The sequence below is a fragment of the Rhinoderma darwinii genome, chromosome 7, assembly GCF_050947455.1.
Source record: "Rhinoderma darwinii isolate aRhiDar2 chromosome 7, aRhiDar2.hap1, whole genome shotgun sequence".
Lineage (NCBI taxonomy): Eukaryota > Metazoa > Chordata > Amphibia > Anura > Rhinodermatidae > Rhinoderma > Rhinoderma darwinii.
The window spans coordinates 4,108,763-4,136,164 of NC_134693.1; the positions used below are offsets into that span (position 1 = coordinate 4,108,763).

Sequence of the window (27,402 nt, forward strand, 5' to 3'; positions counted from 1 at the left end):
CATGGGAGCAATTCCCCTGTCGATAGCCCCTCAATTTGAGAAACATGAATCCCCAAATACTTAATCTGCTAGATTACCAAATATTTTCTATAGATCCTCTAATGGAACGGCAGTCGGGCACGTGGTGTAATTTACCTGTTTTATGGTACAATAAATGAATTTAATATCTCTTTGCCGAGTCTTCTCTTCCACGCATCCAATTATGTTGAGATTATTTACACGTCTGGGTGGTATCTGCCACACATTTTATTGGTGGTGCGGCGGCCCCCCCAGATCTGTCCTCCCTCTTCTCCAGGTGGGATGGGGCAAGTACTTTTATTATCTGGCTTCACAACTGCTGTGCACCCATTGGTGGATCGACACAGATTTCGGTAGTGCGGCTACGGCAGAGGCTTGTGCCCTTATGATATCGAGAGTCTCACTCACTTGTATAGATTTACGCTGCGCTACTTGAAGGCCCTTCCACGTCAAACGATTGCCCGGACATGGAATAGTGCAGAGGCTGCGCTGCCTCATGTCCCCTGCCCCCCCCGAACCCTGTTGGGTAATCCACATTTGCCTCATCTTGAGGCCTTGCTGTGCTATGGGCAGGGGTCAGGTTTAAATTAGTGGGCCAACGCTACGCTGATACTGGGTACGTGTCCTTCTCAGAGTTGGGGGACAGACCTGGTATATTGTAGACTGCCGCCTTTCACTACTTAGTGTGGCCCTCGCACTCCCGATCTCTAAACTGGAGGCCACGAGGTTCTCAGATCTTCCTAAACCACTGACGCAGGAATACGCTCTGTTACAAACTACGAGGCCCTGTCTCTTTGATAAGGCTGTCACTGGGCGGCAGGGTGCTGCCCCGGAGACGAATGGTGGGCGGTGGAACTCTACTTTTTTTTATGCTGCTGTGCGTTCCAGGGATTTTTTGATACAGTCCAGATTCCTACACCGGATATCACACTCCGGCTCCGCTTTATAGAACTGGTTATCAGTCGTCCTTGTTTTAGATGCCGCACACAATGGAGGGACGGGCCCCGGCCTGAGGTTTACCCCTTTTGGTCATTGTCAGTTTTCCATGACCACTTTCAGTGTCCGAGGCTTCTTACTCCCCAGGTTTGCTTGTTAGGGGGACTTGAATGATGTAGAACTGTGATTTTATGATTTTCTATTGTTTTCTGCCTGAAAAGTTCTGTCCTAGAAGGTGACGGGTCCCAAATGTTATAATTGGATTCAACTAATCAAGAAATATGTAGCCCCCCGCCCCCCGTAATCAAACTATAGTCCTAGGAAATGTCTGTAGAAATCTGAATAAACCTGAACCCGCGATGTTGGTCTCATTCCAATAGGGATGGGGGATGGGGCAAGTCACGAGGCGTGTCTGTGAATGAGTCCTATTGGTGCTTGTGTGATGGCTGAATGTGCGGTGATCATCTCGTCTGTCTGCGCTGAGTTTTACTCCTTCATAGAATGGAAATCGTTAGGACACTGATATTTCCTGAATTGGTGGGTCACGGCGCCCGAGACAACCAGTGTATATTACCATTTTGCTTTTTCTCAACATAAGAAAACATATCCGAGCAGATGCAAATAAAAACCAGAAAAAAAGTCAACGGTGTGCGTAGCTTTTAATCACTGACACCTGCAACTTTCTAATAGACCGTTTCAATTGCTCGCCGTCTGCACTGATGGCTGTCCGTGAATGAATGTTCTTCAGCCATAGCCCTGATCTCTGCAGCACGTGCGCCACTCCACGCCGGCTTTATTACTCTGTCCCATCCCCCGTGTGTGGATTGGGTTCTCTATAGTATTATGTATATCTCTGTTGGGGATATGGATATATATATATGTATAAAATCTCCTTTCACCCTAAATACACATGGTTTTCAGATGTGGTTCTAACTGCGTTGTGTGAACGGACGGACGCAGCTCTTGGGGCTGGACCGAGACCTTTTTGTTTTGATTGCCGTCCATATGAATGTGTTTGACTAGGACTACACGGAATATTTATCACCGCACAAAAATCCCTGATGGCTCCAGACAGACGTTTTACTGGCTGCCCACGTGTCGGGAGTGATTGTTTTTTTTTTTTAAAAAGATTTTTAAAGACTGACACTTTATTTAAAAAAAATAAAAACATTTTTTGCTACATTATCACTTTTTTTTTTAAAGATGTATTTTATTTTTCCAACATTGTAACCGGACCGTTAATGTCTTTATTTGTCTATGTGCCGGGGCAGAAACCTCTCGCGACATTATAGCATCTACAGAGTCCAGGGTACATATCAAGCGATCAGTAACAACATCTTTATTGAGACACGGCGGAGGTTTTGCCCAAATAAGAAAATATCAAGAAATATTAAATGGTAGAACATAAAACCTGAGGTTATAATTAGTTTTTTTTTTTATTTAAAATGTCTTTTTACTCTTCGGGGCGCAGCTGCTGCATCGTGCATGAAGGCGTCAATCTGTCAGCGCCGGGGGCCTGACGGGGTCAGCGGGTCACGCAGAATCCACCTGTAATCGATCTATGAACTTACATGTGATCGTTAACCGCTCAATCCTGCGTGTCCGACCCCAGGACCCGCTGACACTAGACACGGCCGTCCCGTCCAATGCAGAGCAGCCATATACCAAAGTGGTGTTATGTTTTTTTTTCTAACTCTATGGGACAAGCCTTTTAATTACAGGGCGGTGATGGTGCTACAGCAAAACCAGCGTCTCCCAGACACGTAGCGGCAGCGTGCCACGGCTTGTCCGGGTGAAGGGCATTGAAATCACGTGCTGCCCCTGTGTGTATAAAAGCTGCGTCACATTTCTCCACATGCAGCAGAATCCAGTAGCAGCAAAGCAGATGAGATGTAACAAACGTCATCCTCACGCTGTGGAAATATTCCGTGCAGGAATTGACCTGCGGTGCGTATTTTTCAGACCACGGCATGTCAATTCCTGCTGTGGAAATGGGCTGGAATTGCCGCGGTTTTCCAAGATGTCGCCATCCCCCAACATTATGAAAAACAACAAAATACACAACATTTTCTGCAAAAAAATAAAAAACCAGGAAACTGTGTTTTTTCTACAGGGTAATTGCTGCAGAAACGTTACTTGTGGAGAAGCCCCTGCCACCCCGGGGTGAGGCACAGACTGTGCTAACGTGACCGCGCCATTACTTATTGATCGGTAACCGGGCTTGTGCGCTGGACCACCGTCATAGTAATCGTCCGATAATAGAAACCAAGATATAAAATCCTCATTTCAGTCCCGCCGCTCCGGTCTCTGATCACATAAGAGAAGGGGCCCCTCATAATACAGGGTGACCGGAGACGTCGTCCTCTCCTGGTGTCGGATCCGCAGTGGATTGTATGTGAGACGACGTCAGATACTGGAAAGAGATTGTAAAATCATGAAGATTAAGGAGATGGCGGATGATGATGATGATGATGATGATGTCTGATTAGAAGCTGTAACATTACATGATGGGGATGTAGTGCTGAGCGGCTAGGAGTATCACACCATAGAATTAGATACGCGGCTCAGCAGACTGATTACAGGGGCTTAGATACAGCAGCTCGCTGTCCCTGGAGATAACACTGCAGGTATGAGATTATTAAAGATTTCTTGTCGCATTCACTTTACCTTTCTGTACCAGGTCACTAGGTGCGTCCTGAAGTTGTCCGGCTGCTGCGTGTCCGGTATCAGCTCTGCTAAGTTCCTTCCGCTCGGCTGCGCCGTGTAGGAGTCGGTTGCGTCGTTTGGTAAGTACATCACCTTCACATCCTACGGGGGGCGCACATTGTGAGATTTCGGCTGCCGCGCTGTCACTCGTGCTTCGCTCTGTACTCACCTGTGGGTCGTAGTTTGTCACCTCCTCCTGGCGCCGTCCGTCTGCCATCCGCACAATGATAGATGCCGCCGGCAACCTCACGATCTAGGACAGGAATTGTATGAAATGAACGGATACGTCTACGTGATGTGAACGGCTTATAATCCGGCTCCTTGCGGTCTGTAATAGTTCAATGCCGGATTAACAGGAATTTACCTTTATGACAAGATAATAGGAAAGTGCAGAAGAGATGAGGGGGAGACCCGCGGCCGGGGGGGGGGGGGAGGAGATGAGACCCGCGGCCGAGGGGGGGGGGGAGATGAGACCCGAGGGGGGGGGGGAGATGAGACCCGCGGCCGAGGGGGTGGGGGAGATGAGACCCGCGGCCGAGGGGGGGGGGGGAGATGAGACCCGCGGCCGAGGGGGGGGGGGGGGGAGATGAGACCCGCGGCCGAGGGGGGGGGAGATGAGACCCGCGGCCGAGGGGGGGGGGGGGGGGGAGATGAGACCCGCGGCCGAGGGGGGGGGGAGATGAGACCCGCGGCCGAGGGGGGGGAGAGGAGACCCGCGGCCGAGGGGGGGGAGAGGAGACCCGCGGCCGAGGGGGGAGGTCCGAGCTCAGGCCGTTCACAACAATGGGAGGAGAGCGCGGGAGGGGCAAATACTTCCCATATCGTCATAGATACATTTCTAGTTTTGTTACATTGTAGTGAAGAATTAGGAATCTCTTGTATCATCATCTCATCAACATCCCATTCACCATTTTATAAACCAAACCTCCCTGGAAGTGTCGGCACCCCTCGGCCTGACGAGATTTTCTTACCGTTTTCTCCTGTTCCAGCTCCTGCAGTTTTTCGCGGCAGTTTCCTGACCGTAAAGCGCGCAACGCAGTCTATGGAGGGAAGGTCGCAGATTGTAAATCCTACATCGTAAGGTCATGGGATTCTCTGGGGTCACACGGCCATTCAGCTCAGATTCCCGCCACATCTAGGGGGAGGGGGGGGGTTCGGTCTGTGATTGAGGTGACGCTAATAACTGTGCTGTCCTCTGACGTGTAAGGTCCCGGTCACATGGTATACGTCTGATGACATTGTACAGATCAAAATCACCGTCTACATCAATGTGCACCTGTATACTCCCAGTGTTCAGGCCAGGTGGGATGTAGACATTGATGTGGACAGTCATTTGGATTCAACAAGGTCTACACCTGACCAATCAGAAGGGGACATGTCATCAGAATCGCTCAGTAGTGCAGCCTCAGGACCTCTTACCTTCTGGTAGGAGAACCAAAAATCACACAAACACAGAGGGGGTTGTAAAGTGCGCCCAATGGCCGCCATGTGCTCCATCATTACCTGGCTGGGGGCTCCTTGGTACAGGGGCAGCTGGTACACCCCCAGGTTACAGTAAGTTTTGTAGAAGACCCCCATAGCTGTCCATGCCTGTGAGGCCGGTCTGGGCACGGATGCGGTTGCCCGCTGGGTGTGATCCGGTTCTGGGACGTTCCTCTCCGATTCTTGTGTCACAATCTCATGCAGGTGGATGATTATGGTCAGATGCTTATGGAATATTCTGCGGGTGAAGGTCTATGTGAGAGATAAAAATGGAGGCTAGACTTCTTTAAATATGAGCATAGCATGGCCACGAGGAATAGGCAGGGCTAGGGAAGAAGCATGATCGCAGCTCTGCAACCACTGACTCACCTTGAATCCATCCTGCCACGCCGGGCAATTCTGATTACTATTCAGATCGATGTCGTGTACTGTTGTGGCGCGGTCGTACCTCATCCATGGGGGTCCGTAGTAATAGGCTGCTGGGGGGTTGAAGCAAATATGAGCAAAGGTGAAGCCCGACCACGGCAAATTTTGGGCTTTGTCCACCGAAACCTGCGGTAAAATTAAACACGTGAAAGTGTTAACGTGGAACCCTGGTCATTGCTACAATGCACAGGTCACAACCCAAGCTGCAAGACCGCCTGTAAAGTTTAGCATAAATGCACTGGACACATCCATCACCATCACTCGTTTCTTCTCACCTTCACGCCTGACGTAAGGAGATATGGAGAGACACAGCACAACTTGAAGGGTCGGGGGGCTTCCTGCATCTTCTCAGTAAATGTCTTATTTACCCAATCAGAGAGGAGCTCGTCCGTCATTAGACCCTGCGCAGAACTGCCGGCCAGCAGAAGAATCACCTCCCTGACCTGGACCATCGACCTGCACTTAAACATTCAGACCATGGGGTCAGAGAAGTCCTTGTATATCTGGGGGACTGAGCCCCACCTCACAGTTTATATACAGATAATAATCTACATGAAAAGTTAACTTGTCACATTACTTATTCTGTACTGAGTTACATCCTGTATTATACTCCAGAGCTGCACTCACTATTCTGCTGGTGGAGTCTCTGTGTACATACATTACATTACTTATCCTGTACTGATCCTGAGTTACATCCTGTATTATACTCCAGAGCTGCACTCACTATTCTGCTGGTGGAGTCACTGTGTACATACATTACATTACTTATCCTGCACTGATCCTGAGTTACATCATGTATTATACTCCAGAGCTGCACTCACTATTCTGCTGGTGCAGTCACTGTGTACATACATTACCTTACTTATCCTGTACTGATCCTGAGTTACATCCTGTATTATACTCCAGAGCTGCACTCACTATTCTGCTGGTGGAGTCACTGTGTACATACATTACATTACTTATCCTGTACTGATCCTGAGTTATATCCTGTATTATACTCCAGAGCTGCACTCACTATTCTGCTGGTGGAGTCATTGTGTACATACATTACATTATTTATCCTGTACTGATCCTGAGTTATATCCTGTATTATACTCCAGAGCTGCACTCACTATTCGGCCTCATTTACACGAACGTAATATACGCGCGTGCGACTCGCGTGCTTTGCTCGTACGCACCTATATTAGTCAATGGGGCAGTTTAGACGATGCGTGAATTGCGCTCAGCGCGTGTGCGCAGAAAAAAACTCACGACATGTTCTATAATCGTGCGTTTTTCGCGCACTCACGCACCCATTGAAGTCAATGGGTGCGTGAAAACCACGCATGCCGCACGGAAGCACTTCCGTGCGAACTGCGTGATTCGCGCAAGAGCTGTCAAACTCCTGAATGTAAACAGAAAAGCACCACGTGCTTTTCTGTTTACAAACATCCAAACGGAGTGTCAAATTCGAGATGAGCGCACCGAACTTCACCGGGTTCGGCCAAACTCGTTTTGACCGAAACCGGTAAAAAATGTTCGGGTACGCGACGTCAGGAGACAGTCACTGTCCACGGTGCTGAAAGCGTTAAACTGGTTCAGCACCATGGACAGTGACTTCCGCTCCGAAAATCCATGAACCTGTAAAAAAAAAAAAGACGTTCTGACTTACCGATAACTCCGGTCCGACCTCCCGGGATGACAGTTCAGTCCAAGTGACAGCTGCAGCCAATCACAGGCCAAGCACAGGCTGCAGCCAATCACAGGCTGCAGCGGTCTCATGGACTGCGGCGTCATCCTGGGAGGTGGGGCCGGATGACGAGAGGGACGCGTCACCAAGGCAACGGCCGGGAGCCCGGACTGGGGGAAGCAGGAAGTTCTTGGTAAGTATGAAAGTCTTTTTTTATTCACAGGTTGGTGTATATTGTGATCGGCATTCACTGTCGAGGGTGCTGAAAGAGTTACTGCCGATCAGTTAGCTCTTTCAGCACCTTGGACAGTGACGGGCGTCGACTAGCCTCATCTCTATGATGGCGGCTGCGCGAAAATCACGCAGCCGCGCATCATACACGGATGAGACACGGAGCTGCCAAGTGCCTTTTGCGCGCGCAAAACGCAGCGTTTTTTGCGCGCGCAAAACGCACACACTCGTGTAAATGAGGCCTTCTGCTGGTGGAGTCACTGTGTACATACATGACATTACTTATCCTGTACTGATCCTGAGTTATATTCTGTATTATACTCCAGAGCTGCACTCACTATTCTGCTGGTGGAGTCACTGTGTACATACATGACATTACTTATCCTGTCCTGATCCTGAGTTATATCCTGTATTATACTCCGGAGCTGCACTCACTATTCTGCTGGTGCAGTCACTGTGTACATACATTACATTACTTATCCTGTACTGATCCTGCTTTATATCCTGTATTATACTCCAGAGCTGCACTCACTATTCTGCTGGTGGAGTCACTGTGTACATACATGACATTACTTATCCTGTCCTGATCCTGAGTTATATCCTGTATTATACTCCAGAGCTGCACTCACTATTCTGCTGGTGCAGTCACTGTGTACATACATTACAATACTTATCCTGTACTGATCCTGAGTTATATCCTGTATTATACTCCAGAGCTGCACTCACTATTCTGCTGGTGGAGTCACTGTGTACATACATGACATTACTTATCCTGTCCTGATCCTGAGTTATATCCTGTATTATACTCCGGAGCTGCACTCACTATTCTGCTGGTGCAGTCACTGTGTACATACATTACTTATCCTGTACTGATCCCGAGTTACATCCTGTATTATACTCCAGAGCGGATCTCACCATTCTGCTGGTTGTTATTGGAAACAGTCAGCAAGTTTGTGGACAGAAGCGACCACTAACATAGCTGATCTCCTGTAATGTAGGGGGGCAGTGAGTTTTTCACACATCAAGTGACTGCACAGGGCCTGATGTAAATATTACACTTCCCAGAATGCAAATCACCAGAGCAAGCTCTGTACAGACACTGCACAAGCAGGGAATGCTGGGAGATTTCAGCTCTATAGCCTGCAGAATATGTGATAGGTTTGGATAATGACCTTACCTGTTCACCATTGCTCTGTACAGCGGAGTCTCCCCCGGGGTGGGGTGAGCCGTGCTGGAGAAATACACCCCCTGAGAGTATTCAGGACGCTCCTTGGTGGTGCTCAGGTTTCCAGCCTTCGTGATGCGGATTAACAATGTGGCGCAGGGAACAATTCTGTACAAAAATGGGATAAAACAGCAGACATGAGATGATCGTATGTGGGCTCTGATTGGCTGTAGATGTTTATGATTAATCTGGGGGCGCAGGGCGGCGGACATAGCAGTCACCAGTCACGGGCAGGATATTCCCATCCTGCAGTGTATTCAGCTTAAAGGGCCAGTCCAGAATTCTGTAAATAAACCGTAATCACTGCTGAGGTGTTATCAATGCAGTGTGGCATGGAGGTGATCAGCCGGTGGCACTGCTGAGGTGTTATCAATGCAGTGTGGCATGGAGGTGATCAGCCTGTGGCACTGCTGAGGTGTTCTCAATGCGGCGTGGCATGGGGCAACCAGCCTATGGCACTGCTGTGGGGTTATCAATGTGGCATGGGGGCGATCAGCCCATGGCACTGCTGTGGTGTTATCAATGGGGCGATCAGCCCGTGGCACAGCTGTGGTGTTATCAATGCGGCGTGGCATGGGGCGATCAGCCCGTGGCACTGCTGTGGTGTTATCAATGCGGCGTGGCATGGGGCGATCAGCCCGTGGCACTGCTGTGGTGTTATCAATGTGGCGCGGCATGGGGGCGATCAGCCTGTGGCACTGCTGAGGTGTTATGGAAGCCCAGGTTGTATGATCACGGCCTTCAGCTCGTCTGCATTGTTGGGTCTGGGGTCTCTCATCTTCCTCTTGACAATACCCCATAGATTCAAATCAGCCTCTCCATAAAGCTGTCAGCAGAGGGAAGCATGAAGTGCCGGGAAATGTCCTGCTAGACGCTGCGCTGACTCTGGACTTGATATAACACAGTGACCAACACCAGCAGAGGACACGGCCCCCAAACTATCACTGACTGCGGACACTTGGATTGACGCCTCTCCGCTTTTCCTCCAGACTCTGAGACCAAGATTTCCAAATGAAATGCAAAATGTAGTTTCATCTGAGAACAGAACTGGACACCGAGCAGCGGACCCGTCCTTTTTCCACTTAGCCCCGGTAAGACGCTTCTGACGTTGTCTCAAGGAATGTGACAGTTGTTGCCCGTGTCTCTTGTGCGCCAACAGACATCCTTTAGACAGGTAATGGGGTTACGTTTAAATTTAGTTTATTTCAGCTGTAAACTGACTATATAGGTCCTCTTGTAACACTCACTTAGCAACCCCTGATGAAGCCAGGTGCGAAACGCGTGTTGGGGTGTTCTGACAGTGTTGTGGCAGTCAATATGGCTTATGGTGGGTGAAGTATGTTGTGTCATAGGGTTTCATGGCTTGCTGATCTACATTGTTATTGATGCTATTGTGGTACAACCATGGTCTTAGCGTTATATATATAATAATATGGTCTTAGTATGGGTATTATTGTCATGCATTTAGCATTATATATATAATATGGTCTATATCGATCGGTATTGAATGTATAGCACTGCCATTCTCTGCCCTGCCTTACGATAGACAGTCTGTTTTTATGCAGTATGATCAACTGTTTTGTTTGTCTTCTATAAAAGATTTTTCTATTTTTCTATGAAATGATTGTTGTGGTCTCATTGTAGCATTTAAGAGAAGTTTTTTTTTGGTGTTGGTGTCCTGTGTGTGGCGGCTCTTGAAGCCCTGACTGCAGCCGCTGTCCACTCCTTGTGAATTTCCCCAGATTCTTGAATGGCCTTTTCTTGACAATCCTTTCAAGGCTGCGGACATCCCTGTTGCTTGTGCACCTTTTTCTACCACACGTTTTCCTTCCTCTGAACTTTCCATTAATATGCTTGGATACAGCGCTGTGTGAACAGCAGCTTCTTTAGTGATGTCCTTTTGTGGCTTCCCCTCCTTGTGGAGGTGTCAATGACTCTTCTGGACAACTGTCAGGTCAGGAGTCTTCCCCATGATAGTGTAGCTACTGGACCCGACTGTTGGACCATTTAAAGGCTTAGGAAACCTTTGCGGGTGTTTTGTGTTAATTAGCTGATTAGAGTGTCACACCAGGAGACGACAATCTTCAACTTTTACCCAATATTCTAATTTTCTGAGACACAGAATTTTGGGTTTTCAGTAACTGTTCCCATAATCATCAACGTTAAAAGGAAAAAATGCTGGAAATAGATCCCTCTGTGTGTAATGAATCTATAGAATATGAGAGACACTTTCTGAATTGAATTACTGAAATAAATTGACTTTCTGATGATCTTCTAATTCATTGAGTAGGACCTGTATATTACTGTTCAGGTGAATACGAGTTATTGCTCTGTGTTATCAGACATTTCAGGATGTGGATGTGCAAAAACCTCCCCTCCCCCATGTGATCTACTTTATCCTGACTATAACTCCCAGTCATTCTCACCGTCCGGATGATGTCAATGACTCCACAGAAAACGGCTGGTCAGTGGGAGGGGGGCGGTGATAGACACGGATCTGGTGCGCCCCTTCATTTAAAGAGACCTGGAAGAAACGTGAACGTCAGAGTCGGCATTGAATGGAGCACAGTGCACCGGGCTGAGGATCTGTACAGTCATGCTGACCTGACCTAGTCCTGCTTGCACAGGTGATTATAGTGTTTGTTACAGTGTATCAGTGCAGGCAATCCTAGACTTCAGGCTAATAGCTTTTACCTAAACGAATACATCAGCTGTGTGAGCAGGACTAAGTCAGGATGTAAACGACAAATGTCCACATTCACTGATGGCAAGCCGGATCATCCATGTGATCTTGTGAGGCACTGTATGGCGCTGTTATATGGGCACAATTTGGCAGTATTATGTGTACAGTATTGATATGTGGCACTGCATGAGGGTTTAATAGGCACAGTATGGCATTGTTATTTGGGCACTATAGAACGGATATTTTGGCATTGTGTGGTACTGTTATGTGTTCACTGTAGGGTTGTATTAATTAGTGTGTACATAGCGCCTGGATAATATCGATATACTGTGCCAAACCATACCATACAGTGCCCATATAATACTAAAACGTAGTGGCTAAATAAAACCATCATACACAGGTGAATAACAGTGCCGTATTGTGCCCACATAATACTGCTATACAGTGCCCACATAATTATACCATACAGTGCCCACATAATGATGCCATACAGTGCCCACATATTGATACCATACAGTGCCCACATATTGATACCATACAGTGCCCACATAATGATACCATACAGTGCCCACATATTGATACCATACAGTGCCCACATATTGATACCATACAGTGCCCACATATTGATACCATACAGTGCTCACATAATGATACCATACAGTGCCCACATAATGATACCATATAGTGCCCACATATTGATACCATACAGTGCCCACATATTGATACCATACAGTGCCCACATATTGATACCATACAGTGCCCACATATTGATACCATACAGTGCCCACATAATGATACCATACAGTGCCCACATATTGATACCATACAGTGCTCACATAATGATACCATACAGTGCCCACATAATGATACCATACAGTGCCCACATAATGATACCATACAGTGCCCACATAATGATACCATACAGTGCCCACATAATGATACCATACAGTGCCCACATAATGATACCATACAGTGCCCACATATTGATACCATACAGTGCCCACATAATGATACCATACAGTGCCCACATATTGATGCCATACAGTGCCCACATAATGATACCATACAGTGCCCACATATTGATGCCATACAGTGCCCACATAATGATACCATACAGTGCCCACATATTGATGCCATACAGTGCCCACATAATGATCATACAGTGCCCACATAATGTTGACATGCGGTGACTAAATATTATCAATCGAAGAAAGGAACTGCAGCGCTCAAGATAATCCAAAGAAGTGTATTTGATTTATTCACCGAGCATAAAAACACTCGCAACGTTTCAACCCATGAATGGGTCTTTATCATGCTTGATATGTCTGGGGTGGATGTGTCTGGGGTGGATGTGTCTGGGGTGGATGTGTCTGGGGTGGATGTGTCTGGGGTGGATGTGTCTGGGGTGGATGTGTCTGGGGTGGATGTGTCTGGGGTGGATGTGTCTGGGGTGGATGTGTCTGGGGTTGATGTGTCTGGGGTGGATGTGTCTGGGGTTGATCTGTTGATAATGTTGATAATGCTTGATAAAGACCCATTCATGGGTTGAAACGTTGCGAGTGTTTTTATGCTCGGTGAATAAATCAAATACACTTCTTTGGATTATCTTGAGCGCTGCAGTTTCTTTCTTCGATTGCATATTGATTGTCTCCCTTGGACCTGGGATTCTTTGCTGCGGCACCACCCATGTTTGGGGAGTTGTCCTTTTACACTGAAGAATTTTTTTTAGGCTGTGCTGCTGTTTTCCTGAATGGCTAAATATCATACACAGGTGAATAACAGTGCCATACGGTGCCCACATAATACTGCCATACCGTCCCCACATAAAAGTGTCATACAATGCCCACATAATGATGCCATACCCTTCCCACATAAGTGTAATACAGTGCCCACATATTGATACCATACAGTGCCCACATAATACTGCTATACAGTGCCCACATAATACTGCCATACCGTCCCCACATAAGTGTCATACAGTGCCCTCATAATAATGCCATACTGTCCCCACATAAAAGTGCCATACAGTGCCCATAGTGAAAGGTAAGGGCCTGGTAGAGACGGGCAGAAGTCTCGCTGCATTTGCCCCTGGTGTCCGTGCTCTGATACAGCGCTGGATATCTCACCTGAATGTCTCCAGAATCAGACTTTGGCGCCATATGGGTTCCAGACTCCACAAAGAGATTAATAGCCGCCCAACCAATAAGAGTCCGGTCCCTCGTGAATCGATCTATGGTATAAACCTGGCAAATAGAAGACGGGAATATTACTGACAACAGGCGGCACCTCCGTTCTCCGCAGAATGTTCGAGTTCTTCCCCCTTCTCCTCCGATACCTTTAATAGCAGGGCGGAGGTGGGTGGGACGCTCGGAGAATTGACCTCCACTGAGTAATTGTAGAACGGTTGGAAAATGTCGCTGTTTAAGTCTAATGCGGTGCAGATATCCGGCCCGATCCTGGGAAAAAATAATGATACAAAGTAACGACTCATCAATGATGACGGATCCCGGAGGATTAATATCTGTTACAAGGTTTGCACAATGTTGTTTCCAGTTTATTATGATTGAGGATCTTTGGGGGTTATTTAGGTTCAGATCCCGCTGAGGGGGTCCACGTGTGGGGCTCAGGTGACATCACAAGTCGGGGGAGGGTCTGGAGCGATACTCAATGGGAAAATCCATTCACCAAATGTAAATCCCAACATAACGCTCTGATTTATGAATCAGCAAACCTGGAGTTAAATGAACCCCCCTCCATATAACATGACCCCGCACAATCCCGAGGACCCCGCTTACTGCTCATAGGTCCTGTCAAATATCCTCCCAGTGACCCGAGTGACCGTCACGGCATCAGGCAGGAACCGCGCGCCGTCAATGAAGAGCTTGATGATGTCATTAGACCGGTGAGGCTCTGCAGCGGGGTCCCTCCGGGCACGGGGAATGTACACCCCCTATATAAGAGACAGTATATGACATCACGCAGCGTAAAACATACACAGGAAACTGCGTAATAGGAACATTGTGTAAAGGAGAGGCAATCCTGACCATAGGAGCTGACAATCTATAAGAGGAGAGACAAGAGGTGGGGGAGGGGTAAGAGTCCTGACCATAGGAGCTGACAATCTATAAGAGGAGAGACAAGAGGTGGGGGAGGGGTAAGAGTCCTGACCATAGGAGCTGACAATCTATAAGAGGAGATACAAGAGGTGGGGGAGGGGTAAGAGTCCTGACCATAGGAGCTTACAATCTATAAGAGGAGATACAAGAGGTGGGGGAGGGGTAAGAGTCCTGACCATAGGAGCTGACAATCTATAAGAGGAGATACAAGAGGTGGGGGAGAGGTAAGAGTCCTGACCATAGGAGTTGACAATCTATAAGGAATGAGTTGATACATGAGGTGGGGGGTGAATAATCTCACCTCTGGGAGAACGCTGCCGCCATCGATGTCGGTGACCGGGGATTCTGCAGGAAAAGGGAAATCTGGTCGCGTTGCGCTGAACATATGGAGCCGCAGCCTGGCGCCACCATATGGCTCAAACATCTCCTGGTAACTGTCCGGCCGCTGGGCAGGAGACGACATGAAGATAGAGGGAGATGAAGGGGGAGCGGGACACGTATATTACACGGCTGGTCTATAATACTGAACCATTAATGGGGAGACTGAGAAATCTGAGCTGTAGATAATGGGGATGTCCAGCTGGGGGCGATGACGAGTGACTCCAGCCGAGCTGCATGGTCTATTGGAGCCTCAGGTAGTCTAAAATCACCTCCTGCTTCATCAGAGCATTAAACTGCTGCTCTGTCCCTCCCCCATACTTTACAGTGCAGCACAGCTCCATTAATACAACCCTCAGCCACTGTGTCGTCGCCCCCCCCTCCAGTAGAATAAATGTCACATGATGTTTGGGGCCATGGTATAGAAGTCTCATGTTACACCTCAGCTTGCGATCAGGTCCCCGATGTGATAACATAAACCCCCTGAACAGCATGGCTTGGATCCTATGTTACAATAAATTCTGCTGCATTGCATTTCAGGAGATGTAGATGATGCAGCAGAGCAAAGCAAAGCCTGTACAGACATCACAGCCGTTTACTTGTTACCCATGAAACTCACAATGGCAGAAAGCTCGGGGACCGAGGGAGCGGGACTGTGGTAGAGGGGCCGATCATGAAATCCTGTGTTCCACTCAAGACAGCGGCTCCCAGAATCTGAGAAACAAATGAATGAGAATAAATGTCAGGTACCATATTGTAAGCTGCTGCTGTATCTAATCCTATCATGTGTTATACTGTCTGCTGAGCTGCTGTATCTAATCCTGTCGTGTGTGATACTGTCTACTGAGCTGCTGTATCTAATCCTGTCGTGTGTGATACTGTCTGCTGAGCCTCCGTATCTAATCCTATCATGTGTGATACTGTCTGCTGAGCTGTGTATCTAATCCTATCATGTGTGATACTGTCTGCTGAGCTGCTGTATCTAATCCTATCATGTGTTATACTGTCTGCTGAGCTGCTGTATCTAATCCTATCATGTGTGATATTGTCTGCTGAGCTGCTGTATCTAATCCTGTCGTGTGTGATACTGTCTGCTGAGCCTCCGTATCTAATCCTATCATGTGTGATACTGTCTGCTGAGCTGTGTATCTAATCCTATCATGTGTGATACTGTCTGCTGAGCTGCTGTATCTAATCCTGTCGTGTGTGATACTGTCTGCTGAGCTGCTGTATCTAATCCTGTCGTGTGTGATACTGTCTGCTGAGCTGCTGTATCTAATCCTGTCATGTGTTATACTGTCTGCTGAACTGCTGTATCTAATCCTGTCATATGTGATACTGTCTGCTGAGCTGCTGTATCTAATCTTATCATGTGTGATACTGTCTGCTGAGCCGCTGTATCTAATCCTATCGTGTGATACGGTCTGCTGTACTGTGTATCTAATCTTATCATGTGTGATACTGTCTGCTGAACCACTGTATCTAATCCTATCATGTGTGATACTGTCTGCTGAGCCCTGTATCTAATCCTATCATGTGTGATACTGTCTGCTGAGCTGTGTATCTAATCCTATCATGTGTGATACTGTCTGCTGAGCCCTGTATCTAATCCTATCACGTGTGATACTATCCCAGATTATTTCTGGCTCACCTGCTCCTGTGTCCGGTGACTTGGGTCTGGTAAGTGTGATAACGGTCCAGGCCACAGCCCACTCTTCACTAGCCAGCAGTGGCTGGAGATTCTTCCGGTACTGCCAAGGAGCCCACGCTGTGCTGCCGCCCGGCCAGTGGTAGAGCCGCACCATCAGCAGCATATCCTCCTCTGGGACCAGCTTGTGGAATATTGCCTGAAAGTACAGACAAAATAGAATGTGTCGGCTTCTGAAGGGCAGTTGTAGAGCAATGGCCACTAGGGGCGCTGTTCACAGATCATTCACCCCCTCAATGTGATCCGGGGACCAAAAATTGCTTTGTATTCATATTTTTATGTAAAAAGGAGTCACTTAGTAATATACTTTAATTAAAAATTCAGTACTAAATGGCGCCGTTCAAACCCGGTGAATTGTAGCCGGAAGTCCTGGAGCTTTTCTAATATTGATGAGGCGCCGACACGGACCCAAGTGACTGAGAGCGTGCCGCCTGTGTGGTTCGTGTCGGCGTGTTATCTATGGCATGACCGCAGGGGCTGTCACATTGTCTATTGCTGGAGCAGAACATCAGTCAGAGCTCTGCCCGGACCCCAGCCCTGCTCCCGGGCACAGCAATGTTTGGTCTCCGGATAACCCTAATAATCCTATAATCATACAGGTCATTCATTATAGCAACATATAAAGTAAAAACCCAATAAACCCCCAAATATGTTCTATTTACTGTAAGTTATTGTCATAAAGACCTCACCTCTTGTTCTCCGAAAATGAAGCAGCCGTGCTGGACAGTAGAACCGACTGCCGAAATAATACAGGTCATTCCCTTTCCCTGAGTGCGGATCACCTGCAGAAACAGGGGTCATTACACAGCGGTCCCTATTCCTGTCCATAGGGGGCAATATTATAGTAGTTATATTCTTGTATATAGGGGGCAGTATTATAGTAGTTATATTCTTGTATATAGGGGCAGTATTATAGTAGTTATATTCTTGTATATAGGAGCAGTATTATAGTAGTTATATTCTTGTATATAGGAACAGTATTATAGTAGTTATATTCTTGTATATAGGGGCAGTATTATAGTAGTTATATTCTTGTATATAGGGAGCAGTATTATAGTAGTTATATTCTTGTATATAGGGAGCAGTATTATAGTAGTTATATTCTTGTATATAGGAGCAGTATTATAGTAGTTATATTCTTGTATATAGGGGCAGTATTATAGTAGATATATTCTTGTATATAGGGGGCAGTATTATAGTAGTTATATTCTTGTATATAGGAACAGTATTATAGTAGTTATATTCTTGTATATAGGGAGCAGTATTATAGTAGTTATATTCTTGTATATAGGGAGCAGTATTATAGTAGTTATATTCTTGTATATAGGAGCAGTATTATAGTAGTTATATTCTTGTATATAGGGGGCAGTATTATAGTAGTTATATTCTTGTATATAGGGAGCAGTATTATAGTAGTTATATTCTTGTATATATATATAGGAGCAGTATTATAGTAGTTATATTCTTGTATATAGGGGGCAGTATTATAGTAGTTATATTCTTGTATATAGGGGCAGTATTATAGTAGTTATATTCTTGTATATAGGGAGCAGTATTATAGTAGTTATATTCTTGTATATAGGAGCAGTATTATAGTAGTTATATTCTTGTATATAGGGGCAGTATTACAGTAGTTATATTCTTGTATATAGGGGGCAGTATTATAGTAGTTATATTCTTGTATATAGGGAGCAGTATTATAGTAGTTATATTCTTGTATATAGGGGCAGTATTATAGTAGTTATATTCTTGTATATAGGAGCAGTATTATAGTAGTTATATTCTTGTATACAGGGGGCAGTATTATAGTATTTATATTCTTGTATATAGGGGGCAGTATTATAGTAGTTATATTCTTGTATATAGGGGGCAGTATTATAGTAGTTATATTCTTGTATATAGGAGCCGTATTATAGTAGTTATATTCTTGTATATAGAGGGCAGTATTATAGTAGTTATATTCTTGTATATAGAGGGCAGTATTATAGTAGTTATATTCTTGTATATAGGGGCAGTATTATAGTAGTTATAGTCTTGTATATAGGAGCAGTATTAGGGCGGGTTCACACATGGCGGAATTTCACTTAAATTCCGCTGCGGACACTCCGCAGCGTTATTCCGCAGCGAAGCCGTTTCTCCATTGACTTTCACTTTAATTTAGCAGTGTTCGTTTACACGATGCGTACAATTCCGCTGCGGAGCATAGGCTGCGGAGCGGAATTTGGTGTCCGCAGCATGCTCTGTCTGTTGCGGAGCAGTGGCGGACTCATGGCGGAATTTCTCCATTGACTTCAATGGAGATTCTAAGTTCCGCAATGAAGTCCGCAGCTGTCATGCACATGTCATGTGTGCTGCGGAGCGTCTTGCTTTTTTAACTTGACATTTCTTCATTCTGGCTGGACCTATGTATTTCTAGGTCTACAGCCAGACTGAGGAAGTCAATGGGGCTCCCGTAATGACGGGAGCGTTGCTAGGAGACGTCAGTAAATAGTCACTGTCCAGGGTGCTGAAAGAGTTAAGCGATCGGCAGTAACTGTTTCTGCACCCGGGACAGTGACTACCGATCCCAATATACATGTATCTGTAAAAAAAAATGAAGTTCGTACTTACCGAGAACTCCCTGCTTCTGTCTCCAGTCCGGCCTCCCAGGATGACGTTTCAGTGTAAGTGACGGCTGCAGTCAATCACAGGCCAAGCACAGGCTGCAGCGGTCACATGGACTGGCGCGTCATCCAGGGAGGTCGGGCTGGATGCCGAAGGAGGGACGCGTCACCAAGACAACGGGCGGTAAGTATGAATTTCTTTTACTATCACTAGGGAAAGTGCTGTCCCTTCTCTCTATCCTGCACTGATAGGGAGAAGGGAAGCACTTTTCCCGCAGTCCGCAGCAGCTAGTCCGCATCAATTTTCTGCACATTTTGTGCAGATCCGCAGCCGTAATCCGCAACCCGGATTAGGTGCGGCATTGATGCGGACAGTTGCGGAGGAATTCCGCCATGTGTGGTCATGCCCTTATAGTAGTTATAGTCTTGTATATAGGAGCAGTATTATAGTAGTTATATTCTTGTATATAGGAGCAGTATTATAGTAGTTATATTCTTGTATATAGGGGCAGTATTATAGTAGTTATATTCTTGTATATAGGAGCAGTATTATAGTAGTTATATTCTTATATATAGGGGGCAGTATTATAGTAGTTACATTCTTGTATATAGGGGGCAGTATTATAGTAGTTACATTCTTGTATATAGGAGCAGTATTATAGTAGTTATATTCTTGTATATAGGGGGCAGTGTTATAGTAGTTATATTCTTGTATATAGGGGCAGTATTATAGTAGTTATATTCTTGTATATAGGTGGCAGTATTATAGTAGTTATATTCTTGTATATAGGTGGCAGTATTATAGTAGTTATATTCTTGTATATAGGGGCAGTATTATAGTAGTTATATTCTTGTATATAGGTGGCAGTATTATAGTAGTTATATTCTTGTATATAGAGGGCAGTATTATAGTAGTTATATTCTTGTATATAGGTGGCAGTATTATAGTAGTTATATTCTTGTATATAGAGGGCAGTATTATAGTAGTTATATTCTTGTATATAGGGGCAGTATTATAGTAGTTATAGTCTTGTATATAGGAGCAGTATTATAGTAGTTATATTCTTATATATAGGGGGCAGTATTATAGTAGTTATATTCTTGTATATAGGGGGCAGTATTATAGTAGTTACATTCTTGTATATAGGAGGCAGTATTATAGTAGTTATATTCTTGTATATAGGGGCAGTATTATAGTAGTTATATTCTTGTATATAGGTGGCAGTATTATAGTAGTTATATTCTTGTATATAGGGGCAGTATTATAGTAGTTATATTCTTGTATATAGGGGCAGTATTATAGTAGTTATATTCTTGTATATAGGGGCAGTATTATAGTAGTTATATTCTTGTATATAGGGGCAGTATTACAGTAGTTATATTCTTGTATATAGGGGGCAGTATTATAGTAGTTATATTCTTGTATATAGGGAGCAGTATAATAGTAGTTATATTCTTGTATATAGGGGGCAGTATTATAGTAGTTATATTCTTGTATATAGGAGCAGTATTATAGTAGTTATATTCTTGTATATAGTGGGCAGTATTATAGTAGTTATATTCTTGTATATAGGGGGCAGTATTATAGCAGTTATATTCTTGTATATAGGAGGCAGTATTATAGTAGTTATATTCTTGTATATAGGGGCAGTATTATAGTAGTTATATTCTTGTATATAGGGGCAGTATTATAGTAGTTATATTCTTGTATCTAGGGGCAGTATTATAGTAGTTATATTCTTGTATATAGGGGCAGTATTATAGTAGATATATTCTTGTATATAGGAGCAGTATTATAGTAGTTATATTCTTGTATATAGAAGCAGTAGTATAGTAGTTATATTCTTGTATATAGGGGCAGTATTATAGTAGATATATTCTTGTATATAGGGGCAGTATTATAGTAGTTATATTCTTGTATATAGGGGGCAGTATTATAGTAGATATATTCTTGTATATAGGAGTAGTATTATAGTAGTTACATTCTTGTATATAGGAGAAAGTATAGTAGTTATATTCTTGTATATAGGGGCAGTATTATAGTAGTTATATTCTTGTACATAGGGGGCAGTATTATAGTAGTTATATTCTTGTATATAGGGGGCAGTATTATAGTAGTTATATTTTTGTATATAGGAGCAGTATTATAGTAGTTATATTCTTGTATATAGGGGCAGTATTATAGTAGTTATATTCTTGTATATAGGAGCAGTATTATAGTAGTTATATTCTTGTATATGGGGCAGTATTATAGTAGTTATATTCTTGTATATAGGAGCAGTATTATAGTAGTTACATTCTTGTATATAGGGGCAGTATTATAGTAGTTATATTCTTGTATATAGGGGGCAGTATTATAGTAGTTATATTCTTGTATATAGGAGCAGTGATTATAGTAGTTATATTCTTGTATATAGGAGGCAGTATTATAGTAGTTATATTCTTGTATATAGGGGGCAGTATTATAGTAGTTATATTCTTGTATATAGGAGCAGTATATTCTTGTATATAGGGGCAGTATTATAGTAGTTATATTCTTGTATATAGGAGGCAGTATTATAGTAGTTATATTCTTGTATATAGGGGGCAGTATTATAGTAGGTTTATTCTTGTATATAGGAGCAGTATTATAGTAGTTATATTCTTGTATATAGGGGTAGTATTATAGTAGTTATATTCTTGTATATAGGAGCAGTATTATAGTAGTTATATTCTTGTATATAGGAGCAGTATTATAGTGGTTATATTCTTGTATATAGGAGCAGTATTATAGTAGTTATATTCTTGTATATAGGGGGCGGTATTATAGTAGTTATATTCTTGCATATAGGGGCAGTATTATAGTAGTTATATTCTTGCATATAGGAGCAGTATTATAGTAGTTATATTCTTGTATATAGGGGGCAGTATTATAGTAGTTATATTCTTGTATATAGGAGCAGTATTATAGTAGCTATATTCTTGTATATAGGGGCAGTATTATAGTAGTTATATTCTTGTATATAGGAGCAGTATTATAGTAGCTATAATTTTCTATGTAGGAGCAGTATTATAGTAGTTATATTCTTGTATAGAGGAGCAGTATTATAGTAGTTATATTCTTGTATATAGGGGCAGTAATATAGTAGTTATATTCTTGTATATAGGGCAGTATTATAGTAGTTATATTCTTGTATATAGGGCAGTATTATAGTAGTTATATTCTTGTATATAGGAGCAGTATTATAGTAGTTATATTCTTGTGTATAGGGTCAGTATTATAGTAGTTATAGTCTTGTATATAGGGTCAGTATTATAGTAGTTATATTCTTGTATATAGGGACAGTATTATAGTAGATATATTCTTGTATTTAGGGGGCAGTATTATAGTAGTTATATTCTTGTATATAGGAGCAGTATTATAGTAGTTATATTCTTGTATATAGGAGGCAGTATTATATTAGTTATATTCTTGTATATAGGGAGCAGTATTATAGTAGTTATATTCTTGTATATAGGGGGCAGTATTATAGTAGTTCTTGTATATAGGGGGCAGTAATATAGTAGTTATATTCTTGTATATAGGGGCAGTATTATAGTAGTTATATTCTTGTATATAGGGGCAGTATTATAGTAGTTTATATTCTTGTATATAGGAGGAAGTATAGCAGTTATATTCTTGTATATAGGGGCAGCATTATAGTAGTTATATTCTTGTATATAGGGGTAGTATTATAGTAGTTATATTCTTGTATATAGGAGCCGTATTATAGTAGTTATATTCTTGTATATAGGGGCAGTATTATAGTAGTTATATTCTTGTATATAGGAGCAGTATTATAGTAGTTACATTCTTGTATATAGGGGCAGTATTATAGTAGTTATATTCTTGTATATAGGGGGCAGTATTATAGTAGTTATATTCTTGTATATAGGGGCAGTGATTATAGTAGTTATATTCTTGTATATAGGAGGCAGTATTATAGTAGTTATATTCTTGTATATAGGGGGCAGTATTATAGTAGTTATATTCTTGTATATAGGAGCAGTATATTCTTGTATATAGGGGCAGTATTATAGTAGTTATATTCTTGTATATAGGAGGCAGTATTATAGTAGTTATATTCTTGTATATAGGGGGCAGTATTATAGTAGGTTTATTCTTGTATATAGGAGCAGTATTATAGTAGTTATATTCTTGTATATAGGAGCAGTATTATAGTGGTTATATTCTTGTATATAGGAGCAGTATTATAGTAGTTATATTCTTGTATATAGGGGGCGGTATTATAGTAGTTATATTCTTGTATATAGGGGCAGTATTATAGTAGTTATATTCTTGCATATAGGAGCAGTATTATAGTAGTTATATTCTTGTATATAGGGGGCAGTATTATAGTAGTTATATTCTTGTATATAGGAGCAGTATTATAGTAGCTATATTCTTGTATATAGGGTCAGTATTATAGTAGTTATAGTCTTGTATATAGGGTCAGTATTATAGTAGTTATATTCTTGTATATAGGGACAGTATTATAGTAGATATATTCTTGTATTTAGGGGGCAGTATTATAGTAGTTATATTCTTGTATATAGGAGCAGTATTATAGTAGTTATATTCTTGTATATAGGAGGCAGTATTATATTAGTTATATTCTTGTATATAGGGAGCAGTATTATAGTAGTTATATTCTTGTATATAGGGGGCAGTATTATAGTAGTTCTTGTATATAGGGGGCAGTAATATAGTAGTTATATTCTTGTATATAGGGGCAGTATTATAGTAGTTATATTCTTGTATATAGGGGCAGTATTATAGTAGTTTATATTCTTGTATATAGGAGGAAGTATAGTAGTTATATTCTTGTATATAGGGGCAGCATTATAGTAGTTATATTCTTGTATATAGGGGGCAGTATTATAGTAGTTATATTCTTGTATATAGGGGGCAGTATTATAATAGTTATATTCTTGTATATAGGGGGCAGTATTATAGTAGTTATATTCTTGTATATAGGGGGCAGTATTATAGTAGTTATATTCTTGTATATAGGAGCAGTATTATAGTAGTTATATTCTTGTATATAGGAGCAGTATTATAGTAGTTATATTCTTGTATATAGGAGCCGTATTATAGTAGTTATATTCTTGTATATAGGGGCAGTATTATAGTAGTTATATTCTTGTATATAGGGGCAGTATTATAGTAGTTATATTCTTGTATATAGGAGCAGTATTATAGTAGATATATTCTTGTATATAGGGGGCAGTATTATAGTAGTTATATTCTTGTATATAGGGGGCAGTATTATAGTAGTTATATTCTTGTATATAGGAGCAGTATTATAGTAGTTATATTCTTGTATATAGGGGGCAGTATTATAGTAGTTATATTCTTGTATATAGGGGGCAGTATTATAGTAGTTATATTCTTGTATATAGGAGCAGTATTATAGTAGTTATATTCTTGTATATAGGGGCAGTATTATAGTAGTTATATTCTTGTATATAGGGGGCAGTATTATAGTAGTTATATTCTTGTATATAGGAGCAGTATTATAGTAGTTATATTCTTGTATATAGGAGCAGTATTATAGTAGTTATATTCTTGTATATAGGGGCAGTATTATAGTAGTTATATTCTTGTATATAGGGGCAGTATTATAGTAGTTATATTCTTGTATATAGGAGCAGTATTATAGTAGATATATTCTTGTATATAGGGGGCAGTATTATAGTAGTTATATTCTTGTATATAGGGGGCAGTATTATAGTAGTTATATTCTTGTATATAGGAGCAGTATTATAGTAGTTATATTCTTGTATATAGGGGGCAGTATTATAGTAGTTATATTCTTGTATATAGGGGGCAGTATTATAGTAGTTATATTCTTGTATATAGGAGCAGTATTATAGTAGTTATATTCTTGTATATAGGGGCAGTATTATAGTAGTTATATTCTTGTATATAGGGGCAGTATTATAGTAGTTATATTCTTGTATATAGGGGGCAGTATTATAGTAGTTATATTCTTGTATATAGGAGCAGTATTATAGTAGTTATATTCTTGTATATAGGAGCAGTATTATAGTAGTTATATTCTTGTATATAGGGGGCAGTATTATAGTAGTTGTATTCTTGTATATAGGAGCAGTATTATAGTAGTTATATTCTTGTATATAGGAGCAGTATTATAGTAGTTATATTCTTGTATATAGGGGCAGTATTATAGTAGTTATAGTCTTGTATATAGAGGCAGTATTATAGTAGTTATATTCTTGTATATAGGAGCAGTATTATAGTAGTTATATTCTTGTATATAGGGGGCAGTATTATAGTAGTTATATTCTTGTATATAGGAGCAGTATTATAGTAGTTATATTCTTGTATATAGGGGGCAGTATTATAGTAGTTATATTCCTGTATATAGGGGGCAGTATTATAGTAGTTATATTCTTGTATATAGGAGCAGTATAAGGGCATGCCCCCACGTGGCGGTTTTCCTCCGCAACTGTCCGCATCAATGCCGCACAGAATCTGCGTTGCAGATTCTGCGGCGGATCTGCCCAAAATGTGCAGTAAATTGATGCGGACTAGCTGCTGCGGACTGCGGGAAAAGTGCTTCCCTTCTCTCTATCAGTGCAGGATAGAGAGAAGGGACAGCACTTTCCCTAGTGAAAGTAAACGAATTTCATACTTACCGGCCGTTGTCTTGGTGACGCGTCCCTCTTTCGGCATCCAGCCCGACCTCCCTGGATGACGCGGCAGTCCATGTGACCGCTGCAGCCGTCACTTAGACTGAAACGTCATCCTGGGAAGCCGGACTGGAGACAGAAGCAGGGAGTTCTCGGTAAGTATGAACTTCTATTTTTTTACAGGTTGCTGTATATTGGGATCGGTAGTCACTGTCCCGGGTGCAGAAACAGTTACTGCCGATCGCGTAACTCTTTCAGCACCCTGGACAGTGACTATTTACTGACGTCTCCTAGCAACGCTCCCGTAATTCTGGGAGCCCCATTGACTTCCTCAGTCTGGCTGTAGACCTAGAAATACATAGGTCCAGCCAGAATGAAGAAATGTCATGTCAAAAAAGCAAGACGCATCCGCAGCACACATAACATGTGCATGACAGCTGCGGACTTCATTGCGGAATTTAGAATCTCCATTGAAGTCAATGGAGAAATTCCGCCATGAGTCCGCAACCAGTCCGCCACACGTCCGCAACAGACAAAGCATGCTGCGGACACCAAATTCCGCACCGCAGCCTATGCTCCGCAGCGGAATTTTACGCATCGTCTAAACGAACACTTCTAAATAGAAGTGGAAGTCAATGGAGAAACGGCTCCGCTGCGGATTAACAATGCGGGGTGTCCGCAGCGGAATTCAAGTGAAATTCCGCCACGTGTGAACCCAGCCTAATAGTAGTTATATTCTTGTATATAGGGGACAGTATTATAGTAGTTATATTCTTGTATATAGGGAGCAGTATTATAGTAGTTATATTCTTGTATACAGGGGGCAGTATTATAGTAGTTATATTCTTGTATATAGGAGGCAGTATTATAGTAGTTATATTCTTGTATATAGGGGAAGTATTATAGTAGTTATATTCTTGTATATAGGGGGCAGTATTATAGTAGTTATATTCTTGTATATAGGGGCAGTATTATAGTAGTTATATTCTTGTATATAGGGGGCAGTATTATAGTAGTTATATTCTTGTATATAGGAGCAGTATTATAGTAGTTATATTCTTGTATATAGGGGCAGTATTATAGTAGTTATATTCTTGTATATAGGGGCAGTATTATAGTAGTTATATTCTTGTATATAGGGGCAGTATTATAGTAGTTATATTCTTGTATATAGGGGCAGTATTATAGTAGTTATATTCTTGTATATAGGAGCAGTATTATGGTAGTTATATTCTTGTATATAGGGGGCAGTATTATAGTTGTTATATTCTTGTATATAGGGGGCAGTATTATAGTAGTTATATTCTTGTATATAGGGGCAGTATTATAGTAGTTATATTCTTGTATATTGGAGGCAGTATTATAGTAGTTATATTCTTGTATATAGGGGCAGTATTATAGTAGTTATATTCTTGTATATAGGGGCAGTATTATAGTAGTTATATTCTTGTATATAGGAGCAGTATTATAGTAGTTATATTCTTGTATATAGGGGCAGTATTATAGTAGTTATATTCTTGTACATAGGAGCAGTATTATAGTAGTT

At 42.4% G+C, this 27,402-nt stretch overlaps 1 protein-coding gene across 4 annotated transcripts in view; it reads right to left on the minus strand.

Moving 5' to 3' along the window:
* Positions 1 to 3,048: 3,048 nt before the first annotated feature.
* The window catches only part of CCDC17 (coiled-coil domain containing 17), a 59,536-nt gene continuing 35,182 nt past the window's right edge, over positions 3,049 to 27,402 (minus strand). For all 4 annotated transcript variants that reach the window (XM_075832616.1, XM_075832613.1, XM_075832615.1 and 1 more), the window contains 16 exons: positions 17,268 to 17,360; positions 16,522 to 16,717; positions 15,490 to 15,584; positions 14,794 to 14,937; positions 14,172 to 14,326; positions 13,712 to 13,832; positions 13,503 to 13,619; positions 11,120 to 11,217; positions 8,646 to 8,801; positions 5,844 to 6,024; positions 5,512 to 5,694; positions 5,164 to 5,394; positions 4,632 to 4,700; positions 3,830 to 3,913; positions 3,622 to 3,762; positions 3,049 to 3,367 (listed from right to left, as the gene is read on the minus strand). In XM_075832616.1, coding sequence (XP_075688731.1) covers positions 3,287 to 3,367; positions 3,622 to 3,762; positions 3,830 to 3,913; positions 4,632 to 4,700; positions 5,164 to 5,394; positions 5,512 to 5,694; positions 5,844 to 6,024; positions 8,646 to 8,801; positions 11,120 to 11,217; positions 13,503 to 13,619; positions 13,712 to 13,832; positions 14,172 to 14,326; positions 14,794 to 14,937; positions 15,490 to 15,584; positions 16,522 to 16,717; positions 17,268 to 17,360 — 2,145 coding nt within the window. In that variant the 3' untranslated portion in view covers positions 3,049 to 3,286. The remainder of the gene's footprint in view (positions 3,368 to 3,621; positions 3,763 to 3,829; positions 3,914 to 4,631; positions 4,701 to 5,163; positions 5,395 to 5,511; positions 5,695 to 5,843; positions 6,025 to 8,645; positions 8,802 to 11,119; positions 11,218 to 13,502; positions 13,620 to 13,711; positions 13,833 to 14,171; positions 14,327 to 14,793; positions 14,938 to 15,489; positions 15,585 to 16,521; positions 16,718 to 17,267; positions 17,361 to 27,402) is intronic.